Consider the following 19408-nt stretch of genomic DNA (forward strand, 5'->3'; position numbering starts at 1 on the left):
TCCTTTTTTATAAGTCAAATAGGATTGGAGACCAACCAGCCACGGGGGGGGATTTGGGGGATAAACGCCGGCTCCCAAGATCCTAATCTTGAAGATGTTGTAGCCTACTTAGGTTTAGATAGTTGAAGTTGGCTAGAAGTTAGGACTAAGCTACTTGGAATTTGCTTTCTACTGTCTTAGAAAACTTCATTTCTGATATTTAAATTTAGACAAGAGTTTGTTTCTGTAGCTTAGCCAATTTAAATTTAGTTATTTTGATTCAAGTTCAAGTTCTTTTATTCAATACATTTTAAAAAAAATCCTCGGTCCAAAAAATCCCGAAGGTCCCAGAGACCGTTAACTGGGGAAAAAAAAATTAATAAATAGATAAATTTTTCCAAAAATTTTTCCCAAATAGATCTGGAGCTGTTTTGAGAAAAAATACAAACATACATACACAGTTATTGCTCACTTATAAAGGTAGTATATATATATATATATATATATATATATATATATATATATATATATATATATATATATATATATATATATATATATATATATATATATATATATATATAGTCTGTTAAATATCTACAGAGCGTGTACTAGGGATATCTGGGGAACATGCAGGGACGTAGCCAGGATTTTTTTTGGGGGGAGCTATTAAAAAGCTTCAAAACTGCATCAGAAATTGGTTTACATTCATTTTTGTTACTGTTTACGAGTCAGCCAAACATGTCATGAGGGATTCAAACCCCCTCCCCTGAATACGGGCTTGGGAGCATGTACTACAAAAGGAATATTCTGTGAAATTTTGTTTATAAAAATTGAACAGGCTAAAGTTTGAGATATTCAATTTCAAAATTCATTAATGTCTTTCTTGACAATTTAAAATTTCCCATGGTAAGTTAAATTTTTTAGAAAAATGATATTCTTGAATAATTGACATCAAAGGATATTTTATTTTCAAAGAATTTATACATATGGTATCTATAAGGAACTTGGAATGGAAATGGCAAAATGATCACAACAATTTATTTTATTTCACTGTTTTTCTTGCCACGCAACTATACTTGACAATAGTTGAATATATTTGATTGCTAGTCTCAGAACTTCATTTTTGCTCAACTTCTTGTCCGGTGGATATGTTGGGACTAATTTTCTTAGTTCAGCAAAGGCACCACTCACATTTTGTTGCCGCCATCTTTCTCGACTTGTGATGCAGGGTTTCACGATCCTTCCAGAACTATCAATTCGATGTTCGGCCAATTCCCATCTGTGAAATATCACAATTAAACAGGATCATGTTTTAGTGGGAATTTGTATTTTTAACTTCTGAGTAATTTTTGAAGTTTGTTATTTTAACCTAGTAATTTAATTCAAAGAGTATTAGGCCTGCTCTTAGCTGCTAGTGCAATTTAAAAGAGTGAAGACTCAGAACTTGTTTCTTGTTTTAAGGAGGGGGGCTGACATTTAAAATATTTTTTTTTACTTACGTTTAAACTTTTTTCTTTTTACCTAAACTGGAATCTTGGTTTTACGTTGTTTTCCATTTTTTGGTTTAGAAAGTTCTTCTTTTTCTTTAAAATCTTTGTTTTTCATCTTTTATCACTAAAGGTTACCAGAAATATCGCCCTGACCTACACTTGGTTAAAACAAGCTATTGACGAGTCAAGAGCCCTTGCTAAGTTGAAAAACTGAGCTGGGGAATTGCTACCACTATTGTGTTGGCGCGAAAGACATTTAAAGGTAAACATTTCCCTCCTATCCCCATTTTAGGTATGTTAGAATGGTATGCGTTTATTTCATCAAATAAAAATTACTAAAATTGCACTTACAATCAATAATATACTGCTCAATTTAGGGACCTAAAATGTCCCTGTTCAGCAGCAAAACTACAACAAATAAATGATAACTATTCATTCAAAATCAAAGAAATACGAAAAAAAAAGAAAAAAGAAAAGAAAAAAAAAAAAAAAAAAAAAAAAAAAGACGAAACACTATACAATCTCTAAACAGCCATCTCTCATCATAAAAAAAGAAAAAAAAGGGATAAAAATTTAAACAATATAATTTATAATTTATTCAAAAAATAATTTTTTATTCTTACTTTAAATAACATAAGATTTTCAGAACACCTAACACTCTCTGGAATTGAGTTCCAAATAACAACACTTACATGTTTAATCATAAACCCAGATCGCGTTGTATGCCTGATTTCACTAGTCAGCTGATCAGAGCTCCTAGTAGAATAATCGTGGTAATTTGAATTATATCGATAAAAACTTCTAAAATATTGAGGAGACAATCCATTTAAAACCTGGTATACAAAAATTGAAATCTGTTGAGATTTAATAAAATCAATATTCAAAATATCTAAATCTCTAAAACTATCTCTAGTACTACCACACGCAAGATACTCACCCAAACTTCTAATTGCCTTATTCTGCATAATCTGGACCCTTTTTACATGACTAGAAAAATTGCTTGCATACAATGAACAACCATACACTAAATAAGGATGGACAATTGAATAATAAATTGCTTTCAGGACATGTAGAGGAAAAAAATCATGAAATCTTCTTAAAATACCAACTCCGCGAGCCAATTTTGAAGATAAAACTTTGCAATGATGAATCCAACTAAAATTTACATCAAAATAAAATCCTAGATATCTACATTGAAAAACCTGACTGATGGAAACACCTTGTAAAAGAATACTATGACAGTTATTTACAACTTTACCAATACGACTAAATATCATATAATTAGTCTTCTCAGTATTCACTGCAAGAAAACTATGCTTTGTGAACTGAGATAAATTCTCCAAAGCTACATTAGTTATCTCTATAAGATCTTCGACAGATTCCCCAATCACTGTAAGCGCTGTGTCATCTGCGAATGATGTAACTACGGCACCAGGAATGTAAAAACGCATTGTATCCACGTATATAAGAAACAGTAAAGGTCCTAATACCGAACCTTGGGGCACTCCACAATTCACATTGAAGGGTTTCCCTACCACATCATCTATCATAACTTTGATGGACCTACCATGCAAGTAAGACCTAAACCAATCCAAAGACTTCTCACGGACTCCCAAACAAGCTAGCCTACTTAACAAAAGATTAAAATCAACGGTATCAAATGCTTTTTTAAAATCTATGAACACAGTAAGAGGGATAAGATTCCTTTCTAGGGCACTATTAACGCACTCCATTAGATGGTATGCCGCATGAACAGTTGAATGTTTAGTTCTGAAACCGGAACTGTGACTCACTTAATATTCCGAGCTTGTCTAAATATTCATACAGCTGTCGATGTACTATTTTCTCGTATATCTTTGAGAATAGTGGTAACAAGCTTATAGGTCGATAGTTCGTCATATCTTGCTTATTGCCTGATTTGAACAGTGGTAGGACCTTTGCTTGCTTAAGCGCTTCAGGGAATTGGCCGACCTCAAGTGACAGGTTAACGAGGTAGAGAAGACATGGTAGTAGATACACTGAAACTACTTTGAATGCTTTCAGATTCAAACCGTCAATACCAGCAGCATTTGACTTTAAATTCTTCAAAATTTTTGTTAATTCTTCAATTGACGCTTTTTCAAATTGAAATTTATGATGCTCACCTCGATTATCTTCAAAGAGCGTGTCACTTTTCGCTGGGTCTCCGTGAGAAGTGTCTTCCCTGATTCTACTTCCAGTACCAGAGAAGAATTTACCAAACTCGTCAGCAATCTGCTGCTTATCAGTCACTGTAACACCCTCGACAGTGACAGCATTTATGAGGCCATAATGTTTACCTGTGCCTTTAATCACGCCGTTAATGGTCTGCCAAGTGCCCCGCATATCACCTTTTTGTTCATTAAATTTTTCGATGTAATATTTTTTTTTTTTGAACGTCTTAACTTATTCACTAAATTTCGTTGACGAATATATTCATTTTTACTTTCTTCAGATGAGTCATTTAAACTTTTAAAGAAGCAAGCGTTACGAGCATTTATAGCTTCAACAACTTCATCATCAATCCAGGGTTTTCGGGGGATATCTCGTTCTTTTTTCCTAGTAAGTTTCAAGGGACAAGCAGACTCAAATATCGGAGTAATTATCCCAAGAAAGTTGTTGAGGGCACGCGAGGGATCCGGTTCTTCATACACTTTCTCCCACGATATTACACTTATTTGTTCACGGAACTCATGTAAATTTGCCGGCCGAAGATCTCTTATAAGTTTACGCCTAGACTTTTCGCAAGTCGGGATCCGTTGCTTTATCGTACATGAAACAGGAAGATGATCAGATCCCGGATGGATCATGATATCACAATAAGAATCAGGAACTAAATTTGAAGGGAGAAACACATTATCAATAAGAGTAGCAGAATGTTCAGTTATTCTAGAAGGAAGGCGATTCATTGGAAAATAACCATGCGATAACATCAAGTTCAAAAACTCAAAATTATAGCTATTCAAACATAACAAATCAAAATTAAAATCACCCATGATTATGCATTCATTTTTTACAGACAGAAGTTTACATAAATAATCATCAAATAAATCAAGGAACTCAACCGAGGGAGTGCTAGGTGGTTTATAAACCAAACAAATTACTATCTTTTTATTCTCAACAAATACAATTTCCACAGAAAAAATTTCCACCTTCCCTTCAATCCAAAGGCATAAGTCATCCCTTTCTTCAAATTTTATTCCATTTTTCAACAAAAAAGACAAACCTCCTTGTCTCATCCGATTTCTAACCTTCGAAATCATTTGGTAACCTGGAAAAATGTAAGACGAGAGACAGCTGTCCATAGATAAAAACGTTTCACAAATACCTAATACATCAATACTACTATTCATAGCAGACAAAAAATGTCTGCTCTTCAAAATTCAAATCCCAATTTACCCTAATTTTGAAGGTTGCATGGTTATCTAACTTTCGACTTAATAAATTGAGTAGATTTCGACAGTACTGTCCTAGGTACTTTACCAAAGGTGTGTTTTCCCGAGGTGGAAGCCTGTCCAAGGTACTTTACCAAATTTGTTTCCTACCTCAATTTGCTATGGTTAGATAGCTGACTTGAATTGTTGGCACCTATACCATCTCCTTCGACCAAAGGTCCAATATCTTCGTGGTCGGAGTCGTAGAGTTCAGACCCATATTCAAATTCTGAGCTTTCGTCGTCGTCTGTTGAAAATTTTCCATTGGGACTGCTTGCAATTTGATCATTAAGTGACTCTTCCCTCCCATCAAGCATCGAGTAGCGGCATGACCCTGAACCTTTGAACATTACTGAAAAGAGGAGACGGAAAACAGATTAAAAAGGGACTAAAAAAATTAAAAGGGAAGAAAACAGGCTTTATTTAACGAAAAAACATTATGTAAAACATGTCGCAGAACCGGTAATGCCGAGAGCGCCATACACACAAAATATAGCATAAAGAACGAAGGGAAGAATTTAGACAAACATATTGTACAAAATGCATATTACTTCTACCATTACTACTAACAACTCACAGCAGCACCAAGTCGCTTGTTCCAATTTTTGAAAGAAGTTCCAATTTTCTGTCAATCCTTCCTTGCGACCTCATCCCACTTCGCTCAGGGATGACCTGCTTTTCTTCCTGCTAAGGCTTTGTTTAACTCTAGATGGATAGCTGAAAAGACACTCTTTGGCAACAGGGCATCCTTCATCTGCAAACTGTGTCCTAGCCATTTCCACCTTTTTCTCATTGTAGCCCTAAAAAGTGAAATAGAACCACCTTTTTTGTTCAGCTTGATGTTTTAAATACGTTTAATGAAACGGGCACCCAAAACTGTCTGTTGCTCTGGAAAACATCTGTCCGATTGAATAGGTAGTATAAGTTTCATAAAATCTTAAGATATATTTTATTATTTCCCTAATCAGCTCAAATTAAGCAGATGTTCTACCTAAAAAATTGAAATTTAGCCAAATAAAGTCCTAATCTGCTGAAAAATACTAAAAAATTTAGCTAAAAAGTGCTATTCATGTCGAACTAACACAATAAATAGCATTTAGTTAATTTTCAGAAACAAATTCTTTCGAGGTTAAAACACTGAAGTTACGTATAAAGGATACAAGAGAAAATTATTTAAAAATTGGTTTCAAAAACTTTGTTGTCTGATTTTTAAAAGGTGGAAGAACATTTTGTTCAAAGTTGAAATAAAGACAACATGTTTTCAAGCTACGAAACAAAATCGTAAGAAAAAAAATTTGAACTTACGAAAAAAAGGGGCATTGGTTATTTTATCACCACCTGATAAAAGAAATTCTGTCATATACTCTATGTGAAAGGACAGTGTCGATTTGTACCTTTCCCTATCTCATCCCTTCTATAGTCCTCCAAGTCATATTTTCCACTTTTACTTGTACTCTTCCAACTACCCCTGAAATTTTCTCGTCAGTATTTCTAGCCATTCTGGAGATATTGAATATTAATTTTCACAACATTTATATCACCGTTCTATGGGGGTACAAAAAAAATTCCAAAATTTAAACTAGAAGTCGTTAACTCATTCAAAGAATGGTCTTATTGTCATAAGGTGTGGCATTTTGGCAACATGTCTCGAGATACTGAATATTGACATACCTACACCTGTTGATCTGGGTAATGAAAATTTTAAATTTTAACTTGTCCGTAACTCGCTAATGCAGTGGTTCTCAAACTTTTTTCCCCCATGGGCCTTTTTTCCCTTCTTTTTATCTTGCTGGACCCCTTCATAGCAATTGGACATAAGAACAATTTTTTATTCTTCACTTTTAATTATCAAACAAATAGCATACGATTAAGCTTTATTTTTAAATGAAAACTAATTTAATACGAATAAAATGTTCTAATATAATAATAATTATTATTATTATTATTGCTATTATTGTGATAATAACTACAATATTACAAGTTTCTTCGATTGGCAAGCAGCTAAAGCTCATGGAGAGTAGAGCTCCTCAGGCTGTTTAATTCACTCCAACATTATTTATGTAAACTGGATAAAAAAGCAGTTGAAATTAAGTGTGTGATTAAAAAAGGAAAAGGCATGTTTATTAAATGAGATCCCTGTGGCTGATGCTTCTCGACAAGTTTCTTTATATTTGGTTCTATCGATGTTAATGATAGTCGAAGATCACCCCTTTTCACAATGTCAAGTCTATTGCGAGCTTTTGATAAAATTTGAGAAATACGACTAAATCCCAACAAGATAAGATGTAGGAAAAGCAATAACGTAGAACTGCGCTTTATCCCAGAGCAAAGGGTACTTTGCAGCAACGTCGGTTGTTTTCCATATATTGTACTTTTCATCTTTGAATTTTGCACGGATTATTTCATTACTTTGTAATTTGATGAGGGGCTTTTGCAAAGATAATTCTATTTCGGCAACATTAACTTCGAAAGGAATTGAAACCCAAATTGGTATATCCATTCCGAGTAGGTCACTAAACTGATTAAAAATAATGTAAATTACAGTAGAAATCGATTCTTAAAAATAAAGAGCGTTCTGAGTTGGTTTTCTTCAAGGGCCCCCAAAATATCATTGTGGACCCCCAATTTGTTTTGCTTTGCCTGTGGATCCCCGGAAATATTACATGGACCCTTAGGGTTCATGCGGACCCCGGTTGAGAACCAGTGCGCTAATGGAATGGTCAATTTAGGCAATTGAATAAAAAAACTATTTTTTTAAACTGAAAGTAAGGAGCGACATTAAAACTTAAAACGAACAGAAATTACTCCGTGTATGAAAGGGGCTGTTCCCTTCTAAACGCCCCACTCTTTACGCTAAAGTTTGACTCTTGCTCTCAATTCTAATTTATTAAACAGTAAAAAACTTTAGCGTAAAGAGCGGGGCGTTGTGAAGGGAACAGCCCCTTTCATACACGGAGTAATTTCTGTTCGTTTTAAGTTTTAATGTCGCTCCTTACTTTCAGTTAAAAACAAATATTTTTTTTTTTTAATGTCTGAACGTTTTTGAATTATTGCATGTTTGATTTTGGCTCTCCTACATAAATTATTAAACTGAAATTTGCATATTAATTCTTTTTTTTTTGGTTAAATGACTTTCTCTTAGTTTTGACCAGACGATTGGGAGAAAAAAAGGATGTGGTTGTCCTCCAATTTTTCGGTTACTTAAAAAGGCAAATAGAACTTTTTATTTTTAACGAACGTTTTTATTAGTAAAAAGTATACGTAACTTAAGAATTAACTTACGTAACGAACTTCTATATTCGTATATTTTTATTATGAATATGAGGGGGTTTGTCCCCTCGTTAATACCTCGCTCTTTACACTAAAGCTTAAATTTTGTCCCAATTCTTTAATAATGACCCCTGAATCAGAAACGCCGTAGAATGAATAGTTGAAATTCCTAAAAATACTTTAGCGTAAAGAACGAGGTATTTAGGAAGAGAAGAACCCCTCATATGCGTTATAGTCTCTGTTCGTTTTAAGTTTTAATGCTGCTCCTTACTTTCAGGTGAAAACTTTTTCATATTTTTTTTTCATTTTTTTGTAATAATGCTAGAAAATCCTGCGCCCCCTTCATTGAATATCTCTTCCCCCATGACATATTCCTCCAAGGAAAGATCCTCCCACCTATCCCCCTCCTCTTACTCCCCCCCAAACCAAAAAAATCCCCCTGAAAACGTCAATACACTTCCCAATAGACATTACTGTATGTAAACACTGGTCTAAGTCTGTAACTTGCAGCCCCTCCCCCGGGGACTGTCCACCGGGGACAGAGGGCCTAGGTGCCCTCCAATTTTTTTGGTCACTCAAAAAGGGCACTAGAATCTTTCATTTCCGTTAGAATGAGCCCTCTTGCGACATTATAGGACTACTTGGCCGATACGATGACCCCTGGAAAAAAACACGCACCCGTGATCGGTCTTCTGGCAAAAAAAAAAAAAAAAAATCGGTCTTCTGGCAAGTTCCACATTTTTGTAGATAGGAGCTTCAAACTTTTAAAATAGGGTTTTCTGATGCGCTGAATGCGATGGTGTAATTTAGGTTATTCTATGATTTTTAAGGGGTTTTCCCCCAGTTTTCCAAAATAAGGCAAATTTTCTCAGGCTCGTAATTTTTGATGAGTAAGACTAAATTTGATGAAACTTATATATTTAAAATCAGCATGAAAATCCGATTTTTTAAATGTATCTTTTGGTATCAAAATTCCGTTTTTTAGAGTTTCCTTCACTATTAAGCCGGGTAGCTCCTTACTACAGTTCGTTACCACGAACTGTTTCATAGTATACTACCTATTGGCAAATTTGTCTCGAAATATTAATTATTGTATTTATTAATACATATAGCGTTTTCTGATCAGAGGTAATCAATAACTGCCAGATTTTTTTCTGGAAGTCATTCAATCAATGGTAGAACGATCTTGGACCCAGAAGGTAACGAAAAAGCATATTAGAAACATCACAGGTCAACCGTCCCTCATAGAGACCATACGAAGGCGTAGATAGAGCTACCTCGGACACGTGCTGTGCATGGATGATTCCAGGATCCTCAAATCTACATTTTCTTGTTACCTGAAGGTACCCGCCGCAGAGGTAGACCCAAAAATACACTCCGTCGTATATACAACAACTACCTGCGGCACCTTCACGCACACACACTTCACGCTTTACAGCCGGAGTGGGAAGACATCATCGCAGCTGCAAGTTTCAGAGACGACTGGAGACTCTTCTTGGACGTCCTGGGTGCCTCTGGAAGCACAGGAGAATCTAAGGTCTAAGGTAATTTCTTCGCAGTGAGGACGTCTTGTTGGATACAGGGGAAATATTTGTGTTGCTATTCTTTTTTATGGCACTCAGTATCTACCAAGTGACATATAGCGATCGCAAATTCTGTCGGTCGGTCGGTCTGTCTGTCTGTCTGTCCCGGTTTTGCTAGTTTAGGCACTTCCAGGTAAGCTAGGACGAGGAAATTTGGCAGGCTTATCAGAAAGCAAACCAGATTAAATTAGAAATTGTCGTTTGCCCGATTCGATCATCTGGGTGGGTGTGGGGGACGGTAAATCAGAAAAATTAGAAAAAATGAGATATTTTTAACTTACGAACGGGTAATCAGATCTTAATGAATTTTGATGTTTGGAAGGATATCGTGTCTCAGAGCTCTTATTTTAAATCCCGACCGGATCCGATGACATTGAGGGGAGTTGGGTGGGGGGGGGGGTTGAACCTAAAATCTTAGAAAACGCTTAGAGTGGAGGGATCGGGATGAAACTTGGTGGGAAAAATAAGCACAAGTCCTAGACACATGATTGACGTAACCGGAACGGATCTGCTCTCTTTGGGGGAGTTGGGGAAGGGAGGGTTAATTCTGAAAAATTGGAAAAAATGAGGTATTTTTAACTTACGAAAAAGTGATCGGATATTAATGAAATTTGATGTTTGGAAGGATATCGTGTCTTAGAGCTCTCATTTGAAATCCTGATCGGATCTGATGACATTGGGGGAGTTGGAGGGAGAAGCCTAAAATCTTGGAATACGCTTAGAGTGGAGAGATCGGGATGAAACTTGGTGGAAAAAATAATCACAAGTTCTAGATACGTAGTTGACGTAACCGGAATTGATCCCCTCTTTTTGGGGGAGTTGGGGGAGGGTTAATTCTGAAAAATTAGAAAAAATGAGGTATTTGAACTTGCGAAGGAGTGATCGGATCTTAATGAAATTTGATATTTAGAAGACTGGAACGAATCCGCTCTCTTTGGGGGAGTTGGGGGAGGATTCCAATGCTTTGGCGATTTCGGTGCATCTGGACGTGTTAGGCCGATGAAAATTGGTAGGCGTGTCAGGGACCTGCACAAATTGACTTGATAACAGTTTTTTCCACGATTAGACCATCTGGGGGGCTGGAGGGAAATGAAAATTGAAAAAAAGACTTATTTTTAACTTACGAATGGGCTATCGGATTGATATTTAAAAGGACCTCGTTTCTTAGAGCTCTTATCCTAAATCCCGACCGTATCCGGTGATATTGGGGGGAGTTGGAGGGGGAAACAATCTTGGAAAACGCCTAGAACGGAGAGATCGGGATGAAACTTGGTTTGGAAATAAGCACAAGTCGTAGATATGCGATTGACATAACCAGATTGAATCCGCTCTTATTAGGAGAGTTGGGGGATGTTAATTTGGAAAAATTGGAAAAATTAAGGTATTTTTAATTTACGAACGGGTGACCGGATCTTAATGAAATTTGATATTTAGAAGGAATTCATGTCTCAGAGCTCTTATTTTAAATCCCGACAAGTGCTGGTGACATTGGGGGGAGAGTTGGAGGGAGGAACCGGAAATCTTGGAAAACGCTTAGAGTGGAGAGATCGGGATGAAACTTGGTAGGTAGAATAAGCAAATGTCGTAGATACGAGATTGACGTAGCCGGACTGGATCTGCTTTCTTTGGGGGAGTTAAGGGTGGGGATCCAGTGCTTTGGCGAGTTCGGTGTATCTGGACGTGTTAGGACGATGAATATTGGTAGGCGTGTCAGCTACCTGCACAAATTGACTTGGTAAAGTCGTTTTCTTCGATTCGACCATCTGGGGGCCTGAAGGGAGAGGAAAAATTAGAAAAACTGAGGTATTTTTAACTTAGGAGTCGGTAATCGGATCTCAATGAATTTTGATATTTAGAAAGACCTCGTGTCTCAGAGCTCTTATTTCAAATCCCGACCGAAATGAAGCCGCTGATTTTCCTTTTAAATCAATCTACTGGTTCATAGAATTTTGCTAGAACTCATGCCGTATGAGCTCTTGACTCTTGTTTCCTCCTACTGACCATAGACTCGTTGTTGTTTTCAAGGTTTTTTTTTTACTGTTTCTCATTTTTGACCAATTCTGCTTTAGATCTTTTAGTTTTGTCAAAAAATGCAGTTTATACACCTACTGTCTTTTCTGAGCTTTTTCTACTGACATGGCTGTGAAAAACCCGGTTTACTTGAAAATTGTCAAAAATAATTTTCGTAAAAAGGTCCATCCGAATAAAGCCTTAGTGCCAAAAGTGTTTTCTACAAGACGTGCTAGTTTATTCTAACATTCTAATGTTTCATCATTTCATGATGAAAATCATAATTTTAGAATCCGATTTTTTTCCTAGTTCAACTTCGTCAATTATTCTTTGGTGTGTTTAATTAAATAGGCGTTCACTTTTTCTTATTATTCCGTCGCTTCTTAGGAGTGTTTTTTTTTTCTTGCTTCAACATCAGAAGATTTCTCTTCTCATCGACTCAGGGATTATCATTCTTAATAAAATGACCAAAAATATGTCCCCCTCACATACAAAAAACAACTCTTGGAACCGTGACGAATCATGCGGAAAAACTATTAAACTACCATCTAGTGTTTCATGGAAAAAATGGCCGTAATGCCTGTGATTTTGAAGGCGCGTTTCCATCGTACTAAATATTCCTAGCAACTGTTAGGAAGCTATGAATGATCAGGACAGGGTTGTCGGAGGGACATCTGATTCAGTTTAGTTCTGAAACCCCACATATCGAAAATCTATCCTCGGTGTCGTTTCAAAGAAGGTGCCGAACATGCCGACTTTTTGCTACAGAATTGGCAACAGAGAAGAGCAAGAGGATGGCTTGAAGAGTATAGGTATATTTTACCCCATATTGATTCGGGTTGAAAATTCCTCCATAGTTTTGCTTCAAAGAAGATAGAACGTGCCTATCTTTCTGCTAAAGAATTAATGGGAGGGAGTAGGTGGTGGAGGGTTCGTGGGCCCACTTTGTCGCTGAAACTTGTATTTGCATCGGATCAGCACTTACTTGCTTACAGATTGGCTGAACCTATGTTTTACTTGAAAAAAATGTTTTACAACAATTCGCGGAAGCGCTTGATTTGTCCTGAAATTTAAAAATGGGGCCCAAAAATGCAAAAAAAAAAATTTATAACGGTATTAAAAATTTAAAGAGAATTATAAATTAAAAGGTGAAACTGTAAAACGCGAAAATAGCTCTTAAGGGTTCTTTAATTAAGATCTTTCAAGTTTACTCTCTATGCTTGAATTTTGAATCTCCCAACCAAATTCCGGCTATATTTATCGTCCAAAAGTGCTCTATATTGTTGGAGAAATCTATTAAAAATATTGTTCGTAACAATGTTCTTTAGCTTCGCAAAAGGATGTTGTTGTTTTTTTTTTTGTTTTTTCGTTTTTTTTTTCAGTAAAAAAGAAGGAAAGAGACATGTTGCTGATAATTTTTGTTGGGACACAGGATAACGTGTGGGGTCAGCACAGGAAAGTCGATAGTATTAGTCTGGTTCGAGGGCTGCCACTTCAGAGAATTGTAGGCACTGGCTGGCTTGTGCCTGGCATGGTGGAAGCATATTGTGCATAATATGAAGTGTACCATTTGCGGTGCGAAGAAGTGTAGTTTGGAGGAACACAAAACGGCTGTAAAATACCGTTTCTAAGGCTTAAGGTACCTCTCCCCCTCCCCGGACGAGAGAAATAATCATTCACCCTCCATCGTAGTAGCTGATATGGAATATGTACCACAGAACATAATTTTATGAAGCGAATCAGCTCAGCTAAAGAAAACGTTAAAGTCATTGTGAAGTGAAGTGACACGCAGACAGACCCCCTCTGTGTCTTAACACCTTAGGGTCCATGCACTTCCACAATTGGAATTTCGCAATTCGCTTGTTAAAATCATTGTCTACCTTAACCGATTACTTTGAATGTACTGCGTATATCTTTAGGAACGAGTGTACCACCCCACAGTAATATAGCCTCTGTTATTGGCTGTAACAAACCTTAGAATCGAAAACAGTATTTCAAGCTCGGTGTTTTTATTTCGTGTTTATACCCGATATCGGGGTATAAAATAAGAAAAAAAAATCACCATCATAACCAGGATTACTGAAAAAACAATGAATAGGCTATGGATTAACAGTCTGTACTCATATTTACTCCTGAAAATCGGACTAATGTTATATTTATTAAAGTTATACGAGTGGAGAAACTGAAAACATATTTTGTTTTCATTAAAGTGCAGATTATGTTTCTGATTTTAGAAGGTAGGGAGGGACGTCAGCTCTACCCCTCTCAGTTTCTGATCGTTTTAAATTTGACTCAGCTATCTATTATAATTTCTGTTCGTTTTAGGTTTGGTTTATTTATGATATTGGTTTCTGGTAGTTTTACACTTGAAGAATAGTTTATTTCTACTCATCCTTGGTTTAATATAGCTCTTTACTTTTCTTTTAAAAGCTTCTTTCGTTGGAGAAGTTTTTAAAAATGAGTTTCTGTTTTGTTTTTAATTGACATAGTCCTTTTCATTGGTAAAGAAAAAGACATCTAATTTTTATCGGTTTTACTTTATAAGAATCAAGAATTTGGCTTACTATTTTGAATTACCTTTTTGAAAATCTGTCTACAAATAGTCTTTTTTATTTAGTTTTACATTTCAAGTTTCTTTCAAAAATAAAACTTAATGACCTTTTTTCTGTTTCTAAGACATTGTATCTTTGTTATTTTGACAATATGGATTCACTTACACCCATTTTATTTCGTTGAATAGTAAGAGCAGAAATAGTAATATAAGTAACCCTGAAAGTTTCTAATAAATTCCCTCAATTATTCTTGACATATTGCTGAGACATCTTACCGACAACCAGCCTACACATAGTGCCTTTTGATGTGGTTTAACGCAACATAAACTTATCGTGAAGGTTTCTATTTTATACCCCACTCTAGTCCTTAGGTATTCCGACTGGATATCTTTACAAACTGGTCTTTTTTGACAAGCTGGGTGCACTCCAACTGTAGTAATAGTAGCAGTAGAACTAGTAGCAAAAGTGGTGGTAATATTGGTAGCCCTGAAAGTTTCAGCTTAATACCCAAAGGTGAGGCTAGAATATTGCTAATACATCCCTTTGATAGCCAATATTCAGTTAACACCACTCTCACCATTCAATGAAAGTTTTACTAATACCTCCAGCATTAGTAACAGTAGTAGTCATAGTAGCAGAAGTTATAGTAGGAGCATTAGGAGTAATATTAGTGATAGCAGTAGTATCATTAGCAGTAAGCAGCAATAGTATTCATATTCTGACTTTGTGGTTTAGTTTAAAATTCCATCCTAATGCCCGGATACTTTAAGCCGTTTCTTAAATATTGCCGATCCACCCTTTTACGTTTTTTTTTCACAGGGGTGATCGTGTCTAACCATGGTCCTAGAAGATTGGGAGAGGACTTATTCTAACGGAAATTAAAGTTCTAGAATCCTTTTTAAGTAACCTAAAAGATTAAGGGGCAACTTTCCTCTCTCCCATACCCCTTTCCTCCCAAAGTCGTCTGATCAAAATTTTGAGGTAGTGATTTTGTTCAGCATATTTGAAAGGTCTAGTAACTATATCTCTGGGTATGGCATGATACTCCACAGGCTTTGGGGTAATCGCTACAAGTTATTAAATTTGCCAATTGATTGCATATAGTATTTGTTCCTGGGAATTATGCAGATATTTTTTGGGACGGTGTGGAATTGTGTGCATGAGTAGGTATTTTCCACGGGAAAAATTTTCCGTGGCGAGGGCAGCTTCCGGGGCTAAGCTTTCCAGGGGATATTTTACAGGGGGGATTTTCCAGAAATGTATATTAAATTGTTTTTATTTGTCCTAATTTCTCTTTGGTGACTCAATTTTAGGTGCGGAGATTTTGCGGGGTATTGTTCTAGGGAAATTTTCAGTGCAGTTGGAATTGTCTTTTTTTTTGCAGTAGGGGATAGATTTTCCGCGGGAGCAGGAAGTTTATACACGAGAACATTTCAATCAGCGGGGGAGAATTTCCCACACGAGAACCTTTCCATCGGTGTGGGAGGTGGCATTTCCGAGAAAAATTTCAATGAGGGGGATTTTCGGTATGATTTGAAAATTACCAGAAACTAAATAAGAAATAAGTTGTTTTTTTTTTTTTTCAAATAAAAGTAGGCTAAGAAGAATTTTTCAGCCGGAGTTGCCCGGGAAAATTTCTCTGGGGGAATTCTTAGTGAGGATGGATTTGTCCAGGGAATTTTTCCTGGAGGGATTTTACACGGGCGGAACTACCCATGGAGAAATTTTTAGTGGGGGACTTTCCATGGAAAAGGGAGGTGAATTCTCCGGCATTATTTGAAAAACCTTTTCCAACTGAAAGTAAGGAACAACATTATAACTTTAAAGATTGCTCCGTATATGAGAGGGACTGCCTTCTCCTGAATACATTGCTCTTTACGTCAAAGTTTGACTTTTTGTCCCAATTCTTTAAGAACGAATCTTGAAGCACAAGGGCCGTTTTATTGAAATAAGAAGTTTTTTTAACGTACTTAGAAACTTTAGAGTGAAGAGTGAGGGATTGAGGAGGAGGCAGTCCCCATTTTTCTTCCCCTTTTCTAAAATTGTATATGTTCCATTGCTCATAACTCAGTCACAAAAGCTCGCCAGTAAGAAATGAAGATGTGTACGATTTTTTTGGAATTTATTATGTTTTTAACATAATTCCCTTTTTCATGCCCCCCTCTCATTAATTGGCTCCTGCTGCTGACCAGGGTGTGTTGATTTGTGTTTCTTTTTTTTTCAAATTTCAAACAAACCTAAATTTAAACTCAGGTTAACAATGATTATAAAAAGAAAGAAAAACTGAATCTATTTCTAATATGATTTTTTGATTAAAAACTTAGTTTAAAAAAAAACAACACCCCTCCTTCAGAAAACAAGTGTAAATAGGCAAACCCTGGAAAGTACCCAGATTCAAGTTTAAAAACTCATACTTAAGTGGAAGCCCTGACTTGGATTCGATTTTATAAATCTTAATGGAAAACAAGTAATTTTTTTCTTAAGTCTGGACTTTAGAAGATATTAAGATAGGCAAACAAAACCTCTTTTTTAAAAGAAGTTTTTTGCTTCCCTCAGATAAGAATTTCTTCTGTTTTTCTTAAAGCACTATTTCTAATTTTTCAGTTCCCATATTTTTCTCTTTTTCCATTGCGTCTGTACCGACCAAGTGACTTAGAACGGACTAGGTAATCTTCATTTAAAAGAAAAAAAATCGAAAGAAGCTCACCTTATAAGCATAAATTTTCTTGTATCAAAATTGTTTCTAGAGCCAACAATGTTTGCTAACTGACATGAGAATGATTTTGCTTCAGGGCGGACCTTAAATGTCATTTCCATTGTTATTTTGACCCTGCGCCCTGGAGCTGTCATTTGACTGGTTATTCTGTTGAATAATGATGATTTTGCGTCTTAGGTCATGCGGGCAAAGAAAAACAAGGCTTAGAAGTTAGAAATATGTTCCATCAAAATTTCGTCGATTTGTATGAATGAACACCAAGTGATCTAGACAGTGTCGGGATGTCTTTTGGGGAAGGTTCAGCTGCCCCTGCATTGTCCAAGTTCGTCAAGAATTTTTTCACATCTTGTATTGGGGCTTTGTTCTCTATGAAGTCCTGCTCCCTCCCTCCAAGAAAATTACAGGATTATTATATATATATATATATATATATATATATATATATATATATATATATATATATATATATATATATATATATATTGCTAAATCAAAGTGCTCTTAGGAAGAAATGGCAAAACATTTGTATCCGGTGGAATTTTCTGACAGGGGGGGATGCATGATATAGTTTTTCCAAAATAAAGGGGACGGGGATAAAAACTATTTGTTTTTTGCCTGGAAATGTAGCTTTTTTTTTATCATTACAAAATTTTATTTTTTGCTGTCTCTTATGGGGGTGGGGAATACCTGGTCTAATAATCTGCCCTGCAGATGCCAGTTGGCAATATAAGCTTTGGAAACGTATTTAAGTGTATGAAGTTACAAAACCGGTAGTATCAGTGATACAAGTAAAATAATTTCTACAACTATATACCGCATGTTCGGTCCTTTCTCACGCTGCAGGGATCTATGGAACTTACCTCTCGGGCTTGAAACGAAATGGGTTTAATAAAAAAAAAAGAGGGCCAGGGTACCAATATTTTAGCTCTTGTGAACTAGAAAACAAAATAAATGTTAGTTCTTATCTGCTCCTAAATACCGGCAATTATACATTAAATACATAAATAATAAATTGCAGTTATACTTTTTACAAAAAAGAATCACACATTAGAGTTTGGTCATAAATACCTTGTTCTGAACAACGGCTTAAGGTCTTTTTTTGCGAGCCGAAAAGGGAAGCCGGCTTAGGTTTTTACTGTTAATGTCTTTTGACTGCGAATAGCGTAAAGGTGCTAGGCCGTTAATCGCAAGAAGACGAAAATTGAGTGGACATGGAAAGCGAATCCTACCCGGATTCCCCTTTTCGAGTCTTCAACAGCTTTTTTGGATCTTAAAAGTACATTTGGCTATATGAAGATGGTTCAAAATCACCTTCTGGGGTTTGTGGTAGATGTGCCACTAGATAGATTATGTGGTGAATTTGTTTAGTTACTTTGAAGTTGAAAATACTACGACTACTGATGGTTTGATCATCGCTTACGTTGAATGAAGCTAGAGTGAAACATAATGGTGTATAGTTTGGTCATAAATAACTCATTCTGAACAAAGTTTTGCTTAAGGACTTTTTTTTTGCGAGCTGGAAAGCGAAGCCGTCTTAGCTTTCCTTTAACTATTTCTAGTCGAATAGAGGAAAGCTGCTAGGCCGTTACTCGCGAGGAGACGAAAATTCACTAGACATGGAAAGCAAATCCAACCCGCTAGTCGAAAGTGTTTCTGGCTAGTAATTTTCGGTTCTAAATTCAAATTAATATGGTCATGGGATTAATAAAACTCTAATTTTGAATGTTTGCTTCAGCTTATTCTCCATTATTGTAAGAAATGAATATTATTTGAACACGGTGCAAAAAAAAAGAATAATTGAGATTAATTATTAACACAGGTTTATAAATAAGATTGATTAAGATAATTAAAGGCTGGTCAAGGTTTGAAGAACTTGCCTTTTCCCTCAGTATTTGCGATTCACTAGCCGTAGAGTTTTTACTAGCCTGTCAAATAAGGCAACTTCGCCTTCTATTCGTTATTTGCGACTGGCACTATGTTCGTATTTTGGCGCTAAAACACAACTTGTCACGAGAAAAGGCTTCTATTAACAGCATAGTACTAGTGGTTCTGAGCACAGCTTAGATACCAATATACAGTTATGAAAACTCATATCTTGCCCATGAGAAGCTTTTGGTATCTCAACTTGGCACCTCCTCCAAGCCCTCGCTCTGACGAGTAGATCGTACTACAACACCATTGGGAACGCAATTTTTTCTGTTGCATATACAGCTTAGATACCAATATTGGTTATCTAAGCTGAGCTGCCAGTTTCCTGTCTCCAGCCGCTAGTATCGCTACCGCGCACTCTCTCCCAAAAATAAACCGAGTTTTCATAACTGTACTGGTATCTAAGCTGTGGTTCTGAGACTCT

The 19408-nt window shown here is 36.1% G+C and overlaps 2 protein-coding genes across 3 annotated transcripts in view; one reads left to right on the top strand and one right to left on the bottom strand.

Moving 5' to 3' along the window:
* LOC136029859 (uncharacterized) overlaps positions 1 to 19408 on the top strand; it is a 57462-nt gene that overhangs the window by 14369 nt on the left and 23685 nt on the right. The gene's annotated exons all lie outside the window — the stretch shown is intronic.
* LOC136029860 (T-cell acute lymphocytic leukemia protein 1-like) lies at positions 928 to 17181 on the bottom strand. Its single transcript, XM_065708317.1, has 3 exons — positions 17047 to 17181; positions 5036 to 5276; positions 928 to 1261 (listed from the first exon to the last, which is right to left on the bottom strand). The coding sequence occupies exons 2-3, from the start codon at positions 5272 to 5274 to the stop codon at positions 1030 to 1032; spliced, it is 471 nt and encodes a 156-aa protein (XP_065564389.1). The 5' UTR covers positions 5275 to 5276; positions 17047 to 17181; the 3' UTR covers positions 928 to 1029.

This window comes from Artemia franciscana, chromosome 8, assembly GCF_032884065.1.
Source record: "Artemia franciscana chromosome 8, ASM3288406v1, whole genome shotgun sequence".
NCBI lineage: Eukaryota > Metazoa > Arthropoda > Branchiopoda > Anostraca > Artemiidae > Artemia > Artemia franciscana.

Coding starts and splice junctions, on each gene's coding strand:
- LOC136029860 (XM_065708317.1), bottom strand. CDS start 5,274: ATGTTCAAAGGTTCAGGGTCATGCCGCTACTCGATGCTTGATGGGAGG. Junction 1,262..5,035: donor TCTAACCATAGCAAATTGAG/GTAGGAAACAAA, acceptor GATATTTCACAG/ATGGGAATTGGCCGAACATC.